Source organism: Pristiophorus japonicus, chromosome 18, assembly GCF_044704955.1.
Source record: "Pristiophorus japonicus isolate sPriJap1 chromosome 18, sPriJap1.hap1, whole genome shotgun sequence".
NCBI lineage: Eukaryota > Metazoa > Chordata > Chondrichthyes > Pristiophoridae > Pristiophorus > Pristiophorus japonicus.
The window spans coordinates 83,199,613-83,219,717 of record NC_091994.1 but is presented as its reverse complement, the minus strand read 5'-3'; the positions used below and the strand labels follow the sequence as shown (position 1 = coordinate 83,219,717).

Sequence of the window (20,105 nt, the reverse complement as noted above, 5' to 3'; positions counted from 1 at the left end):
AAGTGCCATTGCTGTATTGCGCTTTAATTACTCTCAACCAACACTGCCAAAAGCAGATTCATTGGTCAATCATTTCATTTGCTCTCTGTAGGGCTTTGCTACGTGCCGATTGACTGTTGGATTTGTCTACATAACTGAATTGACAGTCAACAAAAATTTTTTTTGGCATTATATAGAGGCACTTTGATTCATCCCGAGGTTCAATGCAAGAGGTTTCTTTTTTTAGCTTATTATTTTGAGGTTACAGTTCTGACCTCTCCCACCGGATTTAGGGAGGGTGTGTGAGACTTGCTTGTGGAATGCATTTCAGCCTTGCTCTCCCAATGTGTCAAGTCAGGGCCTACACTGGGAATGGCAGCATTTGAAGTCTGCATATTTGTATTTCCTCGTAAAAGGCAGCATCCCAGTGAATATGCATTGTAACCTCTCTATAGCCACATTATCCTTCCTGTAGTGCGGAGCCAATACTGTGCACAGTACTCTAACTGAGGTGTCATTAAGGTTTCTATATAGGCTCACCATTACATCTTAGCTTTTATATTCTATAGCTCTTGGAATTCAAGGTGTTATCAGATTAGCTTTTTTTAAAAAAAAGTGAATGCGTTTTGCTAGGAATACAAAACAGTTCTAAACATTATCTTATGACAGAGTTAAAAATGATAACTATAGAAATTACAGCACAGAAGGAGGCGGCTATTTGATGCACGAGGTCTGTGCATTAATAAGTCAGTAAGTAATCCAACTTGTGGAGCGATACTAAAATCATACGGATTTGCAAGATCCCAAATTTGATTTTGAATCTATCTACGATAATCCAATTTGCTTGCCCTCCCCTTATTTCCAATCAATCATTCTTCATTTTCAATGGCTTATCCAATTTCCTTTTCTAGATTTAGGCAAAGATAGAAAAAGGGATGAGAGAGAAAATTAGGAACGCTGCCAGAGCTCAGGCAGAAACCCATTGGTAGCCTTCATTACTGCCCCAGCCGAAAGCAGCACTCAACAGAGACTGTGGGACAACACCGCTGCTTTGCGGAGCTTCCAACCTCATGGGCAGGTGAAGCATTTGGTTTGGTCAGTACAGCCTGGTGATATGGTCTGCACCTCACTGGCACGTACAAAGCCTTTTCAAAACATCCAGTAAGGAGCTAAAACTGAAAGTTGAAACTTGTGAGCAAGTGATTCTCTGTTGTGAAGTTGATGCTGCAGAGCCTGCCCAGCATGGGGTGGGTGTGACTGCACCAGAAACAATGGTATAAACTCACATTTCCTTCTTCGAGCAGTGGCTCTGTAATTAAGGGGAAAGTAACTGTGTAATATCTTACAGTAGGCTTTGAGTGTGACAACAACATGCTACACAGCACAAAGTACAGCAACATACTTGCCAACTGCAAAGACTGTGAGACCAATAACAATGTTCTGTTCCTTGTACATCTTATCATAATACTTGGGATCGAAGATTCCATTCCAAATGATTGGCGCATTCCAATTTGTACAAGTCTGCACATCAGTCCTGTTCCTAGAGAAAAAAAAATGACAGAGCATTCAGCATCCCCATTTCTTGCCTCCAATATTCTCCCTCCTTTTTCAGGCACTGGTGCATACTGGAGTCTGGCTGCCCTTCAGTACCTCCCCCAACTGTCCCATATTCATCCCAGAGAGTGCAGGCAGGGTATTTGACTGACATCAGAGCTATGCCCAAGCTTCACAGTGCCACACTTTCTGGCAAGGGTAACTGGGTAGTTAGCAGGAGCGGGAAGAGACACAACACACACAGCGCGAGAGCGAGAGCACGCGAGCCAGACAAAGACACAGATAGGGATGTGGGACTAAGCACAACTTACTCCGAGCCAGCACAGGCACAAGTTTCTTGGCTTCGACTCCAATTATTTTCTGAAGTAAATAAAAGATCATTTTTACGAAGCTTAAGAATTAATAAAGACAGAGCATGTTTGAGTCATCAAAATAAAAAGTTCCTAGCTTGGAGTTATGGTCTGAGAAAGCAGACCTCAGTCAGTTGTGGGGACAGTCCCATTGCTTCAACTGGCATCAGCTTTTTAAAAAAATAAGGCCTATAGCGTTAACAAGTCATTGAAAGGGAATGCAAACTTTGAAATCTTGTAGATTATGGGAAGGAAACAGTGAAGAAGGAAAGAGGTTTGACAGGTGGAAAGGATGAGTTCGAGCAAGAGATGGTGCAATTTAAGTCTCAGGAATAATTTGGGGACTTGGAATGAATGAAGAGAAAGTTCAGCGGAACAATCTTTGTGTGTCTTCTCAAGGTTCCCTTTGGAGAAACAGTGTGAAGTAGTGGAAGAATTCGCAGGCTGATTAACAGTCCGTCTGGCCGCATTAACGCTCCTTCCATGGCCGCAACCATCTTTATTCCAGCCGATAGGGTGGTTAGTCCTATACAGCGGGAGTGTTTTTATGGGTTCCCACTACCCATACAATGAGGGGGCCGGGCAGAGACCCTCCCTGATAGCCCAGTGGGAGGCACTAAAGGAGCTGCTCAGATCACAGTGGCCCTGCCCTTTAAGAGAAGGGGAGTGACATTGTGACGTGGCAGCATGCCACGGTGAGTTATTGATGCGCTGAGTGTCACGTGCCACGAGAACCCCAGACCAATGCACGGTTACCGCCCCCACCATTGGGGGGGGGGGGGCGGGGGGGTGAGGAGAAAACAGAGAGTGCAAATCCACACTGGCACAATACCAGTCATTAATCTTAATTATGCGCTGCAAATCCAGCGCGGTGCAATTTTGACCCCATCGGAGTTCAAGAATAGCAATAGATAAAAGGAAGGGCTAAGGATGAAGCCATTAAAAGGCAAGAGCTGTGGGTTAGATTTGAAAAAGATATAAAGAAACAATATTTGAGGAATTGAAAGTGATACGTCCTTACTATACAGTATAAATGCACACGAGGCCCATGCTTGAGAAGGTGGTCAGTCTGTGACCTGTCCTTTATTCCATAGCACTTAAGTGATGGAAGTGGGTGGAGCTTCCCCTTTTATATCAAGGTCCAGGTTAGGAGTGTCTACCACAAGTTCTCCACCTAGTGGTCATTGTTCTCACAGTGTACAACTTCGGTCAGATTATACAAGGGTTACAATGCTGGTTGAATACATGACATCACCTCCCCCCCCCCCAAAGTCTTATTGGGATCACAGGTTAAGTCTCTCTGGTGGTTTACGCTCCCTTGTAGAGCACCTGAGTTGGGGCTCCGGTTGTTGGGTGCTGTCTTGAGTGTCTGCTGTTTGCGGTGCCTCAGGCCTGTCCGGACTGCCCATAGTGACTGGGCTCTCTTCCCTTTGGTTCCTGTGTTCGGTCACCTGTGGAGGAGTGAACTCTATATCATGTTCTTCCTCTGCTTCTTCTATGGGGTTGCTGAACCTCCTTTTTGTTTGATCCACATGTTTGCAGCAGATTTGTCCGTTGGTAAGTTTAACTACCAGAATCCTATTTCCCTCTTTGGCAACCACAGTGCCTGCGAGCCATTTGGGCCCTGCAGCGTAGTTGAGAACAAAAACAGGGTCATTTACATCAATACATCACGCCCTCGCATTCCTGTCATGGTAGCGATATTGTGACTGGCGCCTGCTCTCGACAATTTCTTTCATGGTGGGGTGTATAAGGGATAACCGGGTTTTGAGCGTCCTTTTCACTAGCAGCTCTGCGGGTGGAATCCCTGTGAGTGAGCGTGGTCGGGATCTGTAGGCCAACAGGAGGCATAAGCGGCATTGTAGGGAACCCCCTTGGATTCTGAGCATCCCCTGCTCGTTCTGCCTGGCCGTTTGAGGCTGGCTTGAACGGTGCCGTTCTGACATGGTTAATTCCATTGCCTGCCATGAAGTCCTGGAATTCAGTGCTTGTGAAGCATGGGCCATTGTTGCTGACCAAGATGTCCGGTAGACCGTGGGCAGCGAACATTGCCCGTAGACTTTCTATCGTGGCAGAGGATGTGCTTGAATTTAAAATGTCACACTCGATCCATTTGGAGTAGGCGTCTACTCCAACCAAAAACATTTTCCCCATGAAAGGACCTGCGTAGTCCACATGGATGCGTGACCAAAGCTTGGGGAGCCATGGCCAGGGGCTAAGGGGGGCTTCCCTTGGCGTATTGCCCAGCTGGGCATACGTGTTGCACCTGCGAACACAAAGTTCCAGATCTACGTCTATCCCTGGCCACCAAACGTGTGACCTGGCAATTGCCTTCATCGTGACAATGCCCTGGTGCTCATTGTGGAGTTCTCTGATGAACACCTCTCTGCCCATCTGGGGCATGACTACGCAGTTTCCCCACAGTAGGCAATCAGCCTGAATCGAGAGTTCATCCCTGCGCCTGTGAAATGGTTTAAATTCCTCAGGGCATGCCCTGTACATGGCTGCCCAGTCCCCATTCAGGACACATTTCTTGACTAGAGACAATAGCGGGTCTCTATTTGTCCAGACTTTGATCTGACGGGCTGTCATGGGTGAGCCTTCGCTTCCGAAAGCTTCAACAGCCATGACCATCTCAGCAGCCCCCTCAGTGGTGGCTGGGTGGGAGCCTGCTGAGTGCATCGGTGCAGTTTTCAGTGCCTGGTCTGTGCCGAATAGTGTAGTCATAGGTGGCTAACGTGAGTGCCCACCTCTGTATGCGGGCCGATGCGTTTGCATTTATGGCCTTGTTGTCGGCCAAAAGGGGAGTTAGGGGTTTGTGATCTGTCTCCAGCTCTAATTTCCTGCCAAACAGATACTGGTGCATTTTCTTTACCGCATATACACATACGAGCGCCTCCTTTGCTACCATCCCGTAGTCCCTTTCTGCCTGGGACAGACTTCTGGAGGAATAAGCTACCGGCTTAACTGACCCTTGGCATTAACCTGCTGCAACTCACACCCGACACCATAAGACGACGCATCGCACGTTAACACAAGGTTCTTACATGGGTCATATAGCATTAACAGATTGTTGGAGCATAACAAATTGCGTGCTCTATTAAAAGCCCTTTCCTGGCTGTCCCCCCAGACCCATTCGCGACCTTTGCATAGGAGCATGTGTAACGGCTCTGGCAGCGTGCTCAATTTGGGAAGAAAGTTATCAAAATAGTTCAGGAGCCCCAGGAATGAATGCAGCTGTGTTGTGTTACGGGGTCTGGGTGCTCTCTGGATCGCTTCCATCTTGGACGCAGTAGGTCTGATCCCGTCTGCTGCTACCCTCATCCCCAGGAATTCGACCTCTGGAGCTAGGAAGACGCACTTCGCCTTTTTCAGTCGCAGCCCTACCCGGTCCAGTCTGCGTGGCACCTCCTCCAGGTTGTGGAGGTGTTCTTAATTATTGTAACCCGTGATGAGGATGTCGTCCTGAAAAACCACCGTCCCTGGAATCGACTTGGAGGCTTTCCATATTTCGTTGGAAGATCGCGGCAGCCGAGCGAATCCCGAAAGGACATCTGTTGTACTCAAACAACCCCTTGTGTGTCGTGATGGTGGTCAGCTTCTTCGACTCACTCGCCAGCTCCTGGGTCATGTAAGCGGAGGCCAGGTCCAATTTTGAAAAAAGTTTGCCACTGGATAGCGTCGCAAAGAGGTCCTCCGCTCTCTGTAGCGGGTACTGGTCTTGGAGTGACACTCGATTGATGGTGGCCTTGTAATCGCCACATATCCTGACCGACCCATCCGCCTTGAGCACCGGCACATTTGGGCTCGCCCAGTCACTGAATTCGACTGGCAAGATGATGCCTTCCCTCAGCAGGCGGTCCAATTAACCTTCTATCTTTTCCTGCATCACATACGGCACCGCTCTGGCCTTGTGGTGTACTGGCCTGGCGTCCGGGTTTATGTGAATCACTACCTTGGCCCCCATGAAAGTGCCAATGCTGGGTTGAAATATTGAGTCAAATTTGTCCAGGATCTGTGAGCATGATACTCGCTCCAGAGGAAATTGCATTGACATCGCCCCATTTCCAGTTCATGACTGCAAGCCAACTCCTCCCCAGTAGTGCGGGACCGTCCCCCGGGACAATCCAGAGTGGCAACCTGTTCTCCGAATCTTTGTGGGTCACGACTACCGTGGCGCTGCCTAGCACCGGAATGATCTGCTTTGTGTATGTCCGTAGCTGTGCGTCAATCGGTGATAATTTTGGCCTCCTGGCCTTGGACGCCCACAACCTTTTGAACTGTTTGATACCCATCAGGGACTGGCTGGCCCCAGTGTCTAGCTCCATTGATACTGGGATGTCATTGAGGAGCACTTTCATCATTATCAGTGGCGTCCTGGTGTATGAACTGTATACGTGCTCCACATGAACTCGCTGAACTTCAGCTTCCAGCGATTTCCCCAAACGTTCATTTCTGCAATTTCTGCAGGTATTTTGCTCATCTCTGCAAACTCCAGCTGAGTGTGTGCCTCCACATCCCCAACATGAGCTGCTGTTGGAAACAAAAGGTCCCTTGCCAGTCGATCGTCCCTGACTGCCCCTGTTATTGTCCTTGAGTGCGCCATTAACAGGTGTTGATGGCCCCAATACTGATCGCATTGTCCCTTGTAATGGCGTGAATCGCCATTCAGCTTGCCATTGTCTCTGTCGAACTCCCCCTCTGGGTTCGACTACATGTTGGGGCATGCCAGACTGCCCTTGTCTGCCTGGAGAACTGTGTGCTGCTTTAACAATGTTGAATCTCTGTCCCAACCATTCCTTAACACAGTACCTCTCATCTGTTCTGCTCGTGGCCATGCTCGCGTGGTTTAAATCCCAGTTTCTCGTCGCCATTGATACGTCCTTACTATACAGTATAAATGCACACAAGGCCCATGCTTGAGAGGTCAGTCTGTAACCTGTCCTTTATTCCATGGCACTCAAGTGATGGAAGTTGGTGGAGCTTCCCCTTTTATATCTGAAGGTCCAGGTTAGGAGTGTCTCCCACAAGTTCACCACCTAGTGGTCATTGTTCTCACAGTGTACAACTTAGGTCAGATTATACATGGGTTACAATGCTGGTTGAATACATGACAGAAAGAAACAAAATTTTCTCTGCCTGGTCCCCAAAAGGCATGGAGGAGATTAACGTGTACAGATTTATCCACGCAGAGGTATTTTCCACACACAAAAAAGTGATCCTCCATGGCTAACTAAAGAAGTTAAGGATTGTGTTAGATTAAAAGGGGCTTATAATGTTGCAAAGAATTATGTAAGCTAGAGGATTGGAAGAGCTTTAGAAATCAGCAAAGGATGAGCAACAATTGATAAAAAGGGAGAAAACCGAATACAAGAGTAAATTAGCAAGAAATATAAACAGATTTTAAGAACTTCTGCAAGCATGTAAAAAGAAAGAGTAGCAAAATAAGCGTTGGTCCCAGAGAGGCAGAGACAGGAGAAATTATATTGGGGAATAAGGAAATGGCAGAGACTTTGAACAAATAGTTTGTATCCGTCTTAGAATCATAGAATGGTTACAGCACAGAAGAATGTCATTCAGCCAGTCGAGCCCGTGCCGGCTCTCTGCAAAAGCCCATCAGCTAATCTCACTCCCCACCCTTTTCCCTGCAAATTTACAGAATCCTAGAATGGATTCACAAGACATAAAAAGTATACCAAAAATAGTGGGGAATGATGGGGCTTAAAGTAATTAATATCAGTAGAGAAAAAGTACTTTGAGAAACTAATGGGACTAAAAGCAGACAAATCCTATGGACCTGATGGCCTACATTCTAGGGTTCTAAAAGAAGTGGCTGCAGAGATAACGGATGCATTGGTTGTAATCTTCAAAAATTCCCTAGATTCAGGAATGGTGCCAGCAGTTTAGAAGGTAGCAAGTGTAACCCTGCTATTCAAGAAAGGAGGAAGAGAGAAAACTGAACTACAAACTACATGCCAGTTAGCCTGGCATGAGTTATCAGGAATATGCTGGAATCCTTTATAAAAGGGTACTTAGAAAATCAGATTAGGCAGAGTCAACATGGTTTTATGAAAGGTAAATGGTGTTTGACAAATTTATTAGGAGTTCTTTGAGGATGTAACTAGATAAAGGGGAACTAATGGATGTAGTATATTTGGATTTCCAAAAAACATTTGATAAGGTTTCCACATAAAAAGCTGTTAGGAAATTAAGGGCACATGGGATTGGGGGTAAGGTATTCGCATGGATAAAAGGATTGGTTGACAGAAAACAGTAGGGATAAATGGGTCATTTTCTGATTGGCAGGCTGTAACTAGTGGGGTGCTGCAAGGATCAGTGCTTGGGCCTCAGTTGTTTACATTCATGACTTGGACGAAGGAGCTGAGTGCAATGTATCCAAGTTTGCTGATGATACAAAGCTAGGAGGAAAAGCAAGGTGTGAGGAGGATGCAAAGAGCTTGCAAAGGGATATAGACAGGTTAAGTGAGTTGGCAATAAAAGGTGGCAGAGTATAATGTGAGGTTATTCACTTTAATAGGAAGAATACAAAGTATTTTTTTTTAAATGGCGAGAAACTATTAAATATTGATGTTCAGAGATTTGGGTGCCCTAGTACAAGAAACAGAGTTAGCATGTAGGTACAGCAAGCAATTAGGAAGGCAAATGGCATGTTGGCCTTTATCGCTAGAGGGTTGGAGTACAAGAGTAAAAAAGTCTTACAATTAAATAGGGCTGTGGTGAGACCACATCTTGAGTAATGCATAGTTCTGGTCTCCTTATTTAAAAGGAATGATTCCTGGGAGGAAAGGGTTGTCCTATGAGGAGAGATTGAGTAGATTGGGCCTATACTCTCTGGAGTTTAGATGAATGAGAGGGGGTCTCATTGAAACATACAAGATTCTGAGGTGGATTGACAGGGTAGATGCGGAGAGATTGCTTGCCCAGGCTGGAGAGTCTAGAACTAGGGGGCATAGTCTCAGGATAAGGGGCCGGCCTTTTAAGATGGAGATGAAGAAGAATGTCTTCGCTCCGAGGGTTGTGAATGTGCCCCAAAGTGCAATGGATGCGGAGTCGTTGAGCATATCCAAGGCTGGAATAAATAGATTTTTGGACTCGAGGAATTAAGGGATATGGGGATAGGGTAGGAAAGTGCAGTTGAGGTCAAAGATCAGCTATGATCTTGAGTGGCAGAGCAGGCTCGAGGGGCATATGGCCTACTCCTAATTCTTGCGTTATGGTTTGTACAATCTGAAGGAAGTGATGAATATAGAGTGGGATGATCAGCAAGAGATTGGATAGGGTTGAATGAATGCAGGTCATTGAAATCAAGGAACAGAGGAGGGAGAGATCAAAGTTCTGGGGTACACTTGAGTTGAGGGGGCGGGGGGGTCAGAGGTTGAACTACAACAGTGATGAGATTAAACTGGAGAGCCATGAAAATAGCTTTTGTGGGAGACTATGACAATAACTGGTTTAGAAATGCACAGAGCCAGTCTCGGTCAAAAGCTTTGAAGATGTCCAAAGCAACGATAAGTAATTCACCAAAATTGTTTAAAAAAAAAAGTTCTGCCATTGGTATTATAGGCAACAGAATTACCAGAGGAACGGCCACACTGAAAATCATATCCCAGTGATCATGAATTAGGCCTTAACTTTCAAAGTGATGAATAATTTGAGACTTAACCGTAATTTCAAAAACCTTACAACAGTGGCAATGGTCACAAAGGCCCATTGGCAAAGATGCGGGATATTCTCACCTCCGATCCCAAGACATTAACTAAATTACTGGGATGATCAAGACTACAGATATGCTGATGAATGAATTGTTTCAAAGGATTGGTCTGATCAGTAATAGAGGAGAATGGGTGCCATTCTGATGGTATATACTTTATTCACAAAGAATCTCGACTCCAGCAGAGGGAAGTTAAAGTGTAAATTAGGTTTAACTTGACTTTTAGTTGAACAGCTGTGCAAAGCTATCAAGACTGAGCAAGCAACTGGAGTGGATAGTGGAAAAATCCACTAGGGATCCTTCTAGCCAGTGGCGTGTTTGAACATCGGATAAGAACAAGATCAATCTCAATTAAGATGCTAATCCTGTAGCTCTCTCTCCTCCTCCTCCTCCTCCTCCCCCCCCCGCCCTGCACACACACCTCAACCTGCACACCCCCCCCCCCCTCCCGCCCCCAAAGTGTATAGTAGAATCTCTCACTAACTAGGCTGAAACATGAATAAAGGGCAATTATTTGAGGAACTGCTAGCCCCCAAGTGAGCTGTACCCCAACGAGAGTTGGCACCTTCAAGAGAAGTGGGGAGAAAAGTGCTTACATGAGAACATTTCTATTTAATAGAATGTGAAACAGTAAACAAAAACCATTTGTTAACGATTAACAAGAGTTTGGGAAAAGTATGTACCAATGAGCCAGGCTATTATCCACATGGTTTCCAGGTTTTAATTGAAATCCTTTGGGCAAATGGCACTTATCCATGGGAAGAAAGCCCTCCATAAACCTGGAAGCAGATAATAGAACACAGTGTTAGGAATGAATTACCTCCATAACCCATCATTTGACATGGCTGAAATATTTGAAAGCAGCTTCAGCTAAAAGTGGCAGACTGGGTAGTCCCTGAGCCGAGCTATTGCAATTAATAAGCGTCATCAATCCGACAATGTGGAAATGTGCCAAAGTCAGTCCTATTCACAAAATGTAGGGACAATCTAACCAGACCAACTCCAGTTTCATTAGCTTCCTCCCAATCATCTGTAAATTGGTTCCAGGAAATTCTGGGTGAATGATTAAATTAGCCAATCTTTTTCAACATATACTCTCAATACATGAGAATGAATTTCAGTCCATGGACTACTCATGGGGCAGCTGATGGAAACACAGTCCAAACTCCGGGGTAGTAGGCTGGATCCTTGGGTGAAGTTGCCACCGAACTATACACAACTTTAGCACGAGTGCACAGAAGCTTCGCAACAATGCCAAAGTTGTACTACTAATCCACCTTAAATAGCTCCCCATTTCAATTTCTCTCTCTCCCTTACTTGCGTGTCTGTCTCCTTCCCTTCACTCATATCCTCCCCTCTTCATTTCAGGTTCTCTACAATTATTTGTCTCTCTCCTCCTCCTCTCTTTCTATTCTTACACTTTTCTTCTCTATGCCAATCTTGCTTTGTTTATACCTCTCTCTCATCGTGGCTCAGTGGGTAGCACTCTCGCCTCGGAGTCAGAAAGTTGTGGGTTCACCTCCAGCGACTTGAGCACAAAAAAAAAAGTAATTAAAAAAAACTAGGCTGACACTCCAGTGCAGTGCTGAGGTGAGGGAGTGCTGCACTTTTGGAGGTGCCGACTTTCGGATGAGACATTAAACAGAGGCCCCGTCTGCTCTCGCAAATGGACGTAAAAGATCCCATGGCACTATTTCGAATAAGAGCACAGGGGGTCATGGACAATATTTATCCCTCAATCAACATGAAACAGATTATCTGGTCATTATCACATTGCTGTTTGTGGGAGCTTGCTGTGCGCAAATTGGCTGCTGCGTTTCCCACATTACAAGAGTGACTGCACTCCAAAAGTACTTCATTGGCTGTAAAGCACTTGGAGAGGTCAGATGATCGTGAAAGGTGCTATATAAATTCAAGTCTTTCTTTCCTTCTGCAACAGGGTGGGGGTGGCACGGAGACCCAGCAGCTTCGGGACTCAGGTGATTGGTCAGGTTTAAAGCAATGGCAGGCAGGGACACAGCAGCCCTGGTGGCCAATGCATCAGGAGCAGAGACAAGGGATTGTTTAATGGTGCTGCCTTTTGCTGCTGGTGGGGTTTTGAAAGTCCCTTGGTTGGGGGCTGCCTGCGTGCACGGTCTACTGCGAAGGCAGGAGCATAGACAACTTGAGGTTCAGCTTTTGCTCACTGACCTACATTGGCTGCCTGTCCGACAATACTTCCATTTAAAAATTCTCATCCTGATTTTCAAATCACTCCAAGGCCTCGCCCCTCCCGGGCTCTGCAACCTCCTCCAGCCCTACAACCCTCCAAGATCTTTGCACTCCTCCAATTCAACCTCGTGCATCCCCAATTTGCATTGCTCCACCATTGGTGGCTCTGCCTTCAGCTGCCTAGGCCCCAAGCTCTGACATTCCATACCTAAACCTCGCAGTCTCTCTCTCCCCTCCTTTAAAACACTTAGGGCTACACTTTTCACTCGGGGGCCACTGCACCCAAAAATGGGCCTTGTTCCAGCGATGTAGGACGTATTAGCCTTATTGATCGCTGGTACAAGGCCCATTTTTTTTTGTGATTTTCCACTCGGCCATAGGCCGGCGATGTGGAACGGGCAATGTGATTTTTGGCGAAACTGTGTTCGCCCACCGAAAGAGGAAGTCAAACGGCTTCCATATCAACAGGCTTCTGGATATGTGCGGGAGGAAAAAGGGAAAAAGGGAAGGAAAGAAAAAATGTTCGTTCATAGTTTGGAGGGGGGAGGGGTGGGGTGGGGCGGGGCGAGTGCGTTTGAAAAGAATTCTGTTTGCAATCAATTTTTGTGCATTCTCGAATAAAGGTTAGTTAACTTGAAAATTTTGAATACTTTAACATCTTTATTCTCTTGTAATAACATTACCCAAGTTAAGCATTAATGTAAATGCTGCACTACAAAGGCCAGGCCAGTGCAGGCAAGGCTAAAACATAACACAAATGCAACTTTCGTACAAACGTAATTATTAATCTAAATGTAAATGTGACAACCCCCAATACAAGTTCATGCAAAGCATTCCTTTATCAGCTGCTGACAACAGCTTTGCGGCCACGTAACTCCCACAGAGTACTGTTCATCTGGGGGTGGGGGGCGTGTAGGACCATTGCTACATTGCCAAGCTGGTCCTCACCAGCCTCCTCTTCTGTCTCCCCTCCTTCTGGAGGTGCAGCTGCAGCCCCATCTGGCATTAGTTGTCTTCTCCTTATAGCTAGGTTATGCAGCATGCAATACACTACAATAAACTCAGCCACCTGGTCAGGATGGTACTGTAGGCGGCCACCAGAATGGACCAGGCATCTGAAGCGCTGCTTTAGAACTCCAATGGTCTTTGACGACGTGGCATGTCGCTATATGGCTTTCATTGTAACGTTTTTCTGCTTTAGTGACGTGATTACGCAGTGGGGTCATCAGCCAACTGGCAAGGCCATATCCCTTATCCCCCAGCATCCAACCGTGACCTCTGGCTGATTGACAAACAGGTCAGGGATAGCACTCACATACGATGTGCGCATCATGGATGCTGCCAGGAAATGTAGCATTTACTGTCATGATTATTTGTTTATGGTCGACAACAAGCTGCACAATTAGGGAGTGGAATCCCTTTCTGTTACGAAACACCTCTGCATTCTTTAAGGGGGCTTTCAGGGCGATGTGCGTGCAGTCTATTGCTCCCTTCACCTTGGGGAAGTCTGCTATCTGGAGAAACCCAAAGCCCTCCAGGTCTGTGCCTCCCTGGTCATAAGGAAGCTTATAAAGTCCATCCTGCAAGTGTAAAGGGCGTCAGTCACCTGTCGAATACAGCAGTGTGTAGCGTGCTGAGAGATATGGCAGATGTCGCCAGCTGAAGCCTGAAAAGATCCTGAAGCGTAGAAGACTAGTGCTGCAGTAACCTTCACCTCAATGGACAGTGTGGTTCTGATGGTGCTGGAAGGCTGCAAATCATCCTTGATGAGCTGATATATCTCATCGATGGCCTCCTTCCGGAAGCGCAACCTCCTTAGACATGTGTTTTCAGACAAGTTGAAGCAAGATTGCGTTTCTTTATATCTGTACACTCACCTCTTCAGTCTCTGCATTTCTCTGCCATCTCTTCGATTGATCCTTTCAGAAACCAGCGTGTGAGCAGTTATGAGTAATGGCGCAGAAAACAGGCCCCATTACTATCAATAAATTATTTTCAATGGCAATAAATGAACTTTTCACTAAAGAATGTGAATCTATTAAACTACTATATCTATTCCAGCCCCAGTCTAACACTAGGCCCCCTTCACTTTAATTATTTTCACTAAAAAAAATGCCGAATCCACTAGGCTACTATTAGTAAAATTAAATACAATTGAAAATCTGAGTAGATCTATCTATACAGGACCCATAAATCACTCACAACCATCGAAGCACGATTTTTTGGCTGTCTCCCCCCCTTCCTCCGATCTTCAAAATGGCACCTGTAGTGCCCATTTCCTTCTGTAAAGCCCAGGAAAAGCAACTATTTCACAGCGATGTTTTCGGACTTAAATCAGCCCAGCCTTGTAATGGCGATGTGCCGAAAGTTGGGATGGGCCTTGTGTGGGCGATCAGTTTGGCGAAGTGAGCCAAAACTTGGGGGCTTATTTTTCCGGCGATATTACTTTTTCCTCAAAATGGGCGATAGAGATCTGTTTCGGGCGATATATGAGCAACGTGAAGAGGGAAGTCTAGCTTTGACCAAGCCTTTCATGCGGCTTGCTGTCAAATATTTTTTGATAACGCTCCAGTGAAGCACTGTGGGACGTTTTACGACGTTAAAAGGCACTAAATTAATGCAAGTTGTTATGAGCTTGCTGCTTCAGGGTGGGCCGCAACCAAGTAGAGATTCCAAGATAAGTGAGGTAATGAGATTACTGTTAATGTGAAGTGCTCAGGCTGAAAAAGTAAAACACCCTGACAGGAACTGATTGGCCAGTAGAACCACAGGAAGGTTACAGCCTTGACACCAGATGAACATGCACTTCCACTCCTAGCAGGCTTCCCTCCAACTTCAGTTGAAACATTCGGTATTGTGGACTCCGAGGCATAGAGCAATGCTGCTGGGAGCTGAACATACCAATCAGCCCACATATCCTGCCAGGAAATCCGGAAACACTGTCAGCGATTTATTTTTACTGCTTCCCACCAGATTCTACCGACAGGAAAGGCAGTTGATTCAAACTTGACGCAGAAGAATCCAGTGATGTCCCCTCCCCCATCCACTATTTATATTACTTTTATGTACAAATTAAAAACAGATGGGGCATGATTTGCTGGCCCTTAGGAGCTTATTTTTAGCCAAGCACTACAGTGCCGGAAGGCTGTACTGTACTTTAAAACACAATATAACCTTTACACTACAATATAACCAGACAGCAGTTTGCATTTGTAGGGCAGATAGCAGTTAGTTTGTAAGGATCACTCAACAATTCTACCAGGTGTTCTCACTGCACACATCTTTTAAACACTACACTCATCGCTTCACTACAAGTTGTTCAATCAATGCCTAATGAAGACCTACAATTTTAAAGGGGGTGCAAAAAAGAGGGACCTGGGGGTGTTTCTGCACAAATCGTTAAGGTGGCAGAACAGGTTAGCAAAGCAGATGGGATCCTGGGCTTTATAAATAGAGGCATGGCCTTCAAAAGCCAGGAATTTGTGCTAAACCTGTATAAAACACTAGTTCAGCCTCAGCTGGAATATTGTGTCCAAGTCTGGGCACCACACTTTAAGATGTGAAGGCTTTGGACAGGGTGCAGAAGAGAATTATTAGAATGGCTCCACAGGGTGTGGAATTAGAGTTACATGGATAGACTGGAGAAGCTGGAGTTGTTCTCCTTGGAGCAGAAATGGCTAAGAGTAAATCAGATAGCTGTTTAAAATCATGAAGGGTTTGGACAGAATAAATAATGGTGGAAGGATCGAGAACAAGAGAACATAGATTTAAGGTGATTGGCTAAATGAACCAGAAGCGATACGAGGAAAAACGTTTTAATGCATCGAGTGGTTATGATCTGGAATGCACTGCCTGGTAGGGTGGTGGAATAGATTCTATAGTAGGCTTCAAAGGGAAATTGGATGAATACTTAGCTGCAGGAAATTTCTGCTCATCCAGTACTGGATGTCAGACAATTTAGAGGCTGTGGAGGAGTTGAGAGAGGTGATGGTGGTGGTGAGGTAGAGCTGGGTGTCGTCAGCGTACATGTGGAAACTGACACGGTGTTTTCAGATAATGTCACCGAGGAGCAACATATAGATAGATGAGAAATAGGACGGTCTAGATCCTTTAAGGGACTTGAGGTAATGGCATGGGAGTGGGAAAAGAAGCCGTGCAGGTGATTCTCTGGCTATGACTGGACAGATAAAAATGGAACCAGGGTGAGTGCGAGTAATGGTTTGAATGGGGCCTCGCACATCAAAAGGTGGAGGTGAGGGTATGGTTGAGCATGGTGATCTGGTGAATGGCAGGCCAAAGGTTGGACAGTTAGTAATTTCGAAGTACAGTTTTAAGTGACTTGGGATATAAGGAGATTTTTCTCCCCCAGGAGGTGGACATAGAAGGAAGTGGGGAAGAGGAATGTGGGTGAAGAATGATTCAAGGAAGTGATCAGAGATGGCCTTGCCAGAGATTCACACGATGGGAGTAATGAGCCCATGTGAGATGGCAAGGTCAGGGGAGTAGCTGGAAATATGGGTAGGGGACTTTATCTGGAGGGTGAGATTGAGGATAGGAGGGCAGTGAACTCAGGAGAGCAAGATGAATTGAGATGGAGGTTAAAGTCAGCAAGGAGTAGTCACGGTGCAGAGGTGGAGGGAGGAAAGCAGTGAAGACATCGCGGTGACAAATTTGGATGTGCAGTGGAGAACGAGGAATTTAAATGAGGAGAGGCAAGAGGGGTGGAACAAGGTCAGACACTCAAAGAAGCAGTTTGTGCTAGAGGATGCAAGGGGACAGACAGAGATGTGACATGGAGACCCAGAGAGAGCTCAGTGACACCAAGGGGCGACAATGGATCCAGTTTGGTGTGTCTTCAGGTCCCTGAAGTCTGAGCTGTGCACTCAAGTCTCCGGAGTCAGCACGTGTTCTCACGTCGTCGGTCTCCAGGTTGTGCATCGCCCAAGCACAGTTGTGCAAATCAGAGCAGCAATCCACAGCAACTAGTAGCTCCAGTGAAAATAGTTAGTGTGTGTTAGGACTATACAAAATAAGCTTTTACACAGCCGCTCAGTGCTCTCATGGTCTGTGTGTTCAGCTGTCTGCATTTTTGTAAAGACTTCAGGAGGCATTAGTTTACATCTGCAGGACTGAATTGAAGGAAAGAACGAGTTGAAAATGCTCAGATGTTAAATTTATACGATAGTGTAAAAATGGGCGACGGCGAGAATGCAGTCCGTTTTACATCTCGCCCTAATATTTACGTCAGAACAGGCTAGAAATAAACACAGAATTTGACAGTATCCATTGTAAGTCACAAAATAATGACCAGCTAAATAAGATTAGAATAGACAGCACTCAGTCAGACGGTAGCAAACAGAGGCCATGACTACACATTTAAAATATTGTTAGCGCTCAGAATGCACCCCATCCAGCCCACAAAACAAGCACAAATCCATTAACAAGTGGCACTACAGATCACATTTCAGAATAAAGTATATGATAATAAATTCCAGTGCATGCCAATAATATAGCGAGGGGGTTACGATGACATAATAGACATGAGAGTGCAGCTCATGTAGGCTACTGATTTAACCCAATAAAATCAGCAGAGCCATTAAAAAGAGCGGGAAATTGGAGCAGTTTAAAAAGGAGCCTAATCCCAGAGAAATACCTTAAACGGACATCATAGTCAGCACAAGTGAGGGGCAGTGGATCCCAGGGAAATTAAGCTAAATATATTATACACACTATTTTCAACTATAAAATAAATGAGTCCAAATAATTAATAACCAATTCATTTAAAATCAAGTCAAAATCCATCTACTGAATATAATCCCAACCTAGAGTGTTCCTATTAGTTCTAAAATTAAACAATTCTAACAAATAAATACATTAAAACTAGTGATGGCAGTGTGGGCTGTGTGTCGGGACAGTGATGTGGGGGTTTGTGGAGTGCGGGACTGACCCGGATAATCACATTTTAAGGGAATACCTTGGCTTCGAGTCACTGCAGCTCAGAGCGACCATGAGTTTTGCACAGGAGTAGGCCCCATGGACCTTCGAGCCTATTCCGCTATTGAATAAGAGCATGGACACTCATTCATTAGAAAAGGGAACTGTGCCAGAAAACAGCTAATGTTATTCCTATATTTAAAAAAAAAGGAAGGGAGATAGAGCAAGTCCAGGGAACTATAGGCCAGTTAATGTAATGTGGGTAGAATCTTTATTCAAATGTGGAATCGAAGAGAGTCTAGAAACCGAAAATGGGAGAGTAGTCAGCACGGATTTCAAAAAGGGAAGGTGATGCTTGAAATAACGAAGTGTAGACAAGTGAAATGCAGATGTAATATATATGGATTTTCAAAAGGTCTTCAGTAAGATACCACATAGTAAACTCATGACGAAGGTCAGAGAATGTGGAGTCAGCAGACAGTTGCAGAATGGATAGCAAACTGGCTACAAAACAGAAAACAGTAGGTGTTAAAGGTAGTTACTTGGATGGGCAAAACATGAGAAGTGGTGTTCCACAGGGATTGGTGCTGGGACCAATGTTCACAATTTAAATTAACGATTTGGACCCACGAGTTGGAAATGCAATTTCAAAATTTGAGACACACCAAATTGGGAGGTGTAGTTACTACAAAAAGGAAGAATGTGACAAAATACAAGACGACATTAATAAACCTGCAGAATGAGCATGTAATTGGCAAATGAATTTCAATATAGATAAGTGAGAGGAAGTCTATTTGGGTAAGAATAATAAGACAGCCACATACTGCTTAGAAAATAAGTATCTAAATGAGGTAGAGGAACAAAGGGATGTTGGGGGACAGATACACAGTCACAAAGTAGCAATGCAGGTTAATATGACCATTACCAAAAAGCAAATCATACACTGGGTTCATTTCGAGAGGGATAGAATTGAAAAGCAGAGAAGTTGTGTTAAACTTGCATCAAACATTGGTTAGACCACACTGCATACTGTATGTGGAGTTCTGGTCTCTATTTTAAAAAAGGATACAGGCATTGGCAAAGGCACATAATGATTCCCAAGGAGTATACCAGAATGGAGGGGTTAGAACCATCACAAAAAGGATGCAAATGCTGCAGCTCTTTACTCTAGAAAAGAGAAGGTTGAGGACAACCAGATAATGAAAAGGCTCGATAGGGTAGAAGTGGAGAAATAATTTCCACTTGAGGGAGAGATCAAAACTGGAGGTCATAAATACAAGATTTAGGGCCCAAGTTTCCACATGATTTGCGCCTGATTTTTAGGAGCAACTGGTGGAGAACGGACTATCTTAGAAATCGCAATTCTCCACATTGTTTTTTCTGCAGTTCTAGTCAGGTAGAACAGTTCTACTTTGGAACAGAATTTTTTCTTCAAAAGGGGGAGTGTCCGGCCACTGACGCCTGATTTGAAAGTTTCCACAGTGAAAACGTACTCCAAACTAAAGTAGAATGGAGCAAGTGAAGATTTTTGTAGAACTGAAAAAACCTGTTCTACACATTAAAAAATAAGGCACAGGTTACAAATTAGGCGTCCAGAACGAGGTGGGGGGGGGAGAAGGGAAGTCATTAAATTCTACAATAAATCCTTATTTATACTTATACAAATAAACCCAACAAGAATAAACATTTATAAGCAAAGAAAAGATTAAATAAACCATCTTCCGACCTGTGTGAAAGTGCTTCAGGCAGGCCTTTCAGGACCGAAGGCTGAACTGGCCGGCCCGAGACTTCGGGCAGGGCCCGTCCCCAGCACCAGATTTACAGGTAGGTGGTGTTGGGTTGGGGGGGGGGGGGGGGAAAGAGAGAGAGAGAGAGAGAGAGAGAGAGAGAGAGAGAGAGAGAGAGAGGGGAGGGGGGGAGGAGGGAGAGGGAGGGGGGGAGGAGGGAGAGGGAGGGGGGGAGGAGGGAGAGGGAGGGGGGGGAGGAGGGAGAGAGAGGGGGGGGGAGGAGGGAGAGAGAGGGGGGGAGGAGGGAGAGAGAGGGGGGGGGAGGAGGGAGAGAGAGGGGGGGGAGGAGGGAGAGAGAGGGGGGGGAGGAGGGAGAGAGAGGGGGGGGAGGAGGGAGAGAGAGGGGGGGGAGGAGGGAGAGAGAGGGGGGGGGAGGAGGGAGAGAGAGGGGGGGGGAGGAGGGAGAGAGAGGGGTGGAGGAGGGAGAGAGAGGGGGGAGGAGGGAGAGAGAGGGGGGGGAGGAGGGAGAGAGAGGGGGGGGAGGAGGGAGAGAGAGGGGGGGGAGGTGGGAGTGAGAGGGGGGGGAGGGGGGGAGGGGGGGGGGGGGGGGAAGAGAGG

The 20,105-nt window shown here is 45.8% G+C and overlaps 1 protein-coding gene across 7 annotated transcripts in view; it reads right to left on the bottom strand.

Annotated features, from left to right (window-relative positions):
• Positions 1–20,105, bottom strand: part of LOC139228803 (alpha-1,3-galactosyltransferase 2-like) — a 79,970-nt gene that overhangs the window by 13,914 nt on the left and 45,951 nt on the right. For 6 of the 7 annotated variants that reach the window (XR_011587624.1, XR_011587625.1, XM_070860188.1 and 3 more), the window contains 2 exons: positions 10,299–10,394; positions 1,382–1,519 (listed from right to left, as the gene is read on the bottom strand). Coding sequence is in view for 5 of the 7 variants with exons in the window: in XM_070860188.1 (XP_070716289.1) it covers positions 1,382–1,519; positions 10,299–10,394 (234 nt within the window). In the remaining 2 variants the exon portion in view is untranslated. The remainder of the gene's footprint in view (positions 1–1,381; positions 1,520–10,298; positions 10,395–20,105) is intronic. The other variant, XM_070860189.1, reaches the window with a different exon arrangement.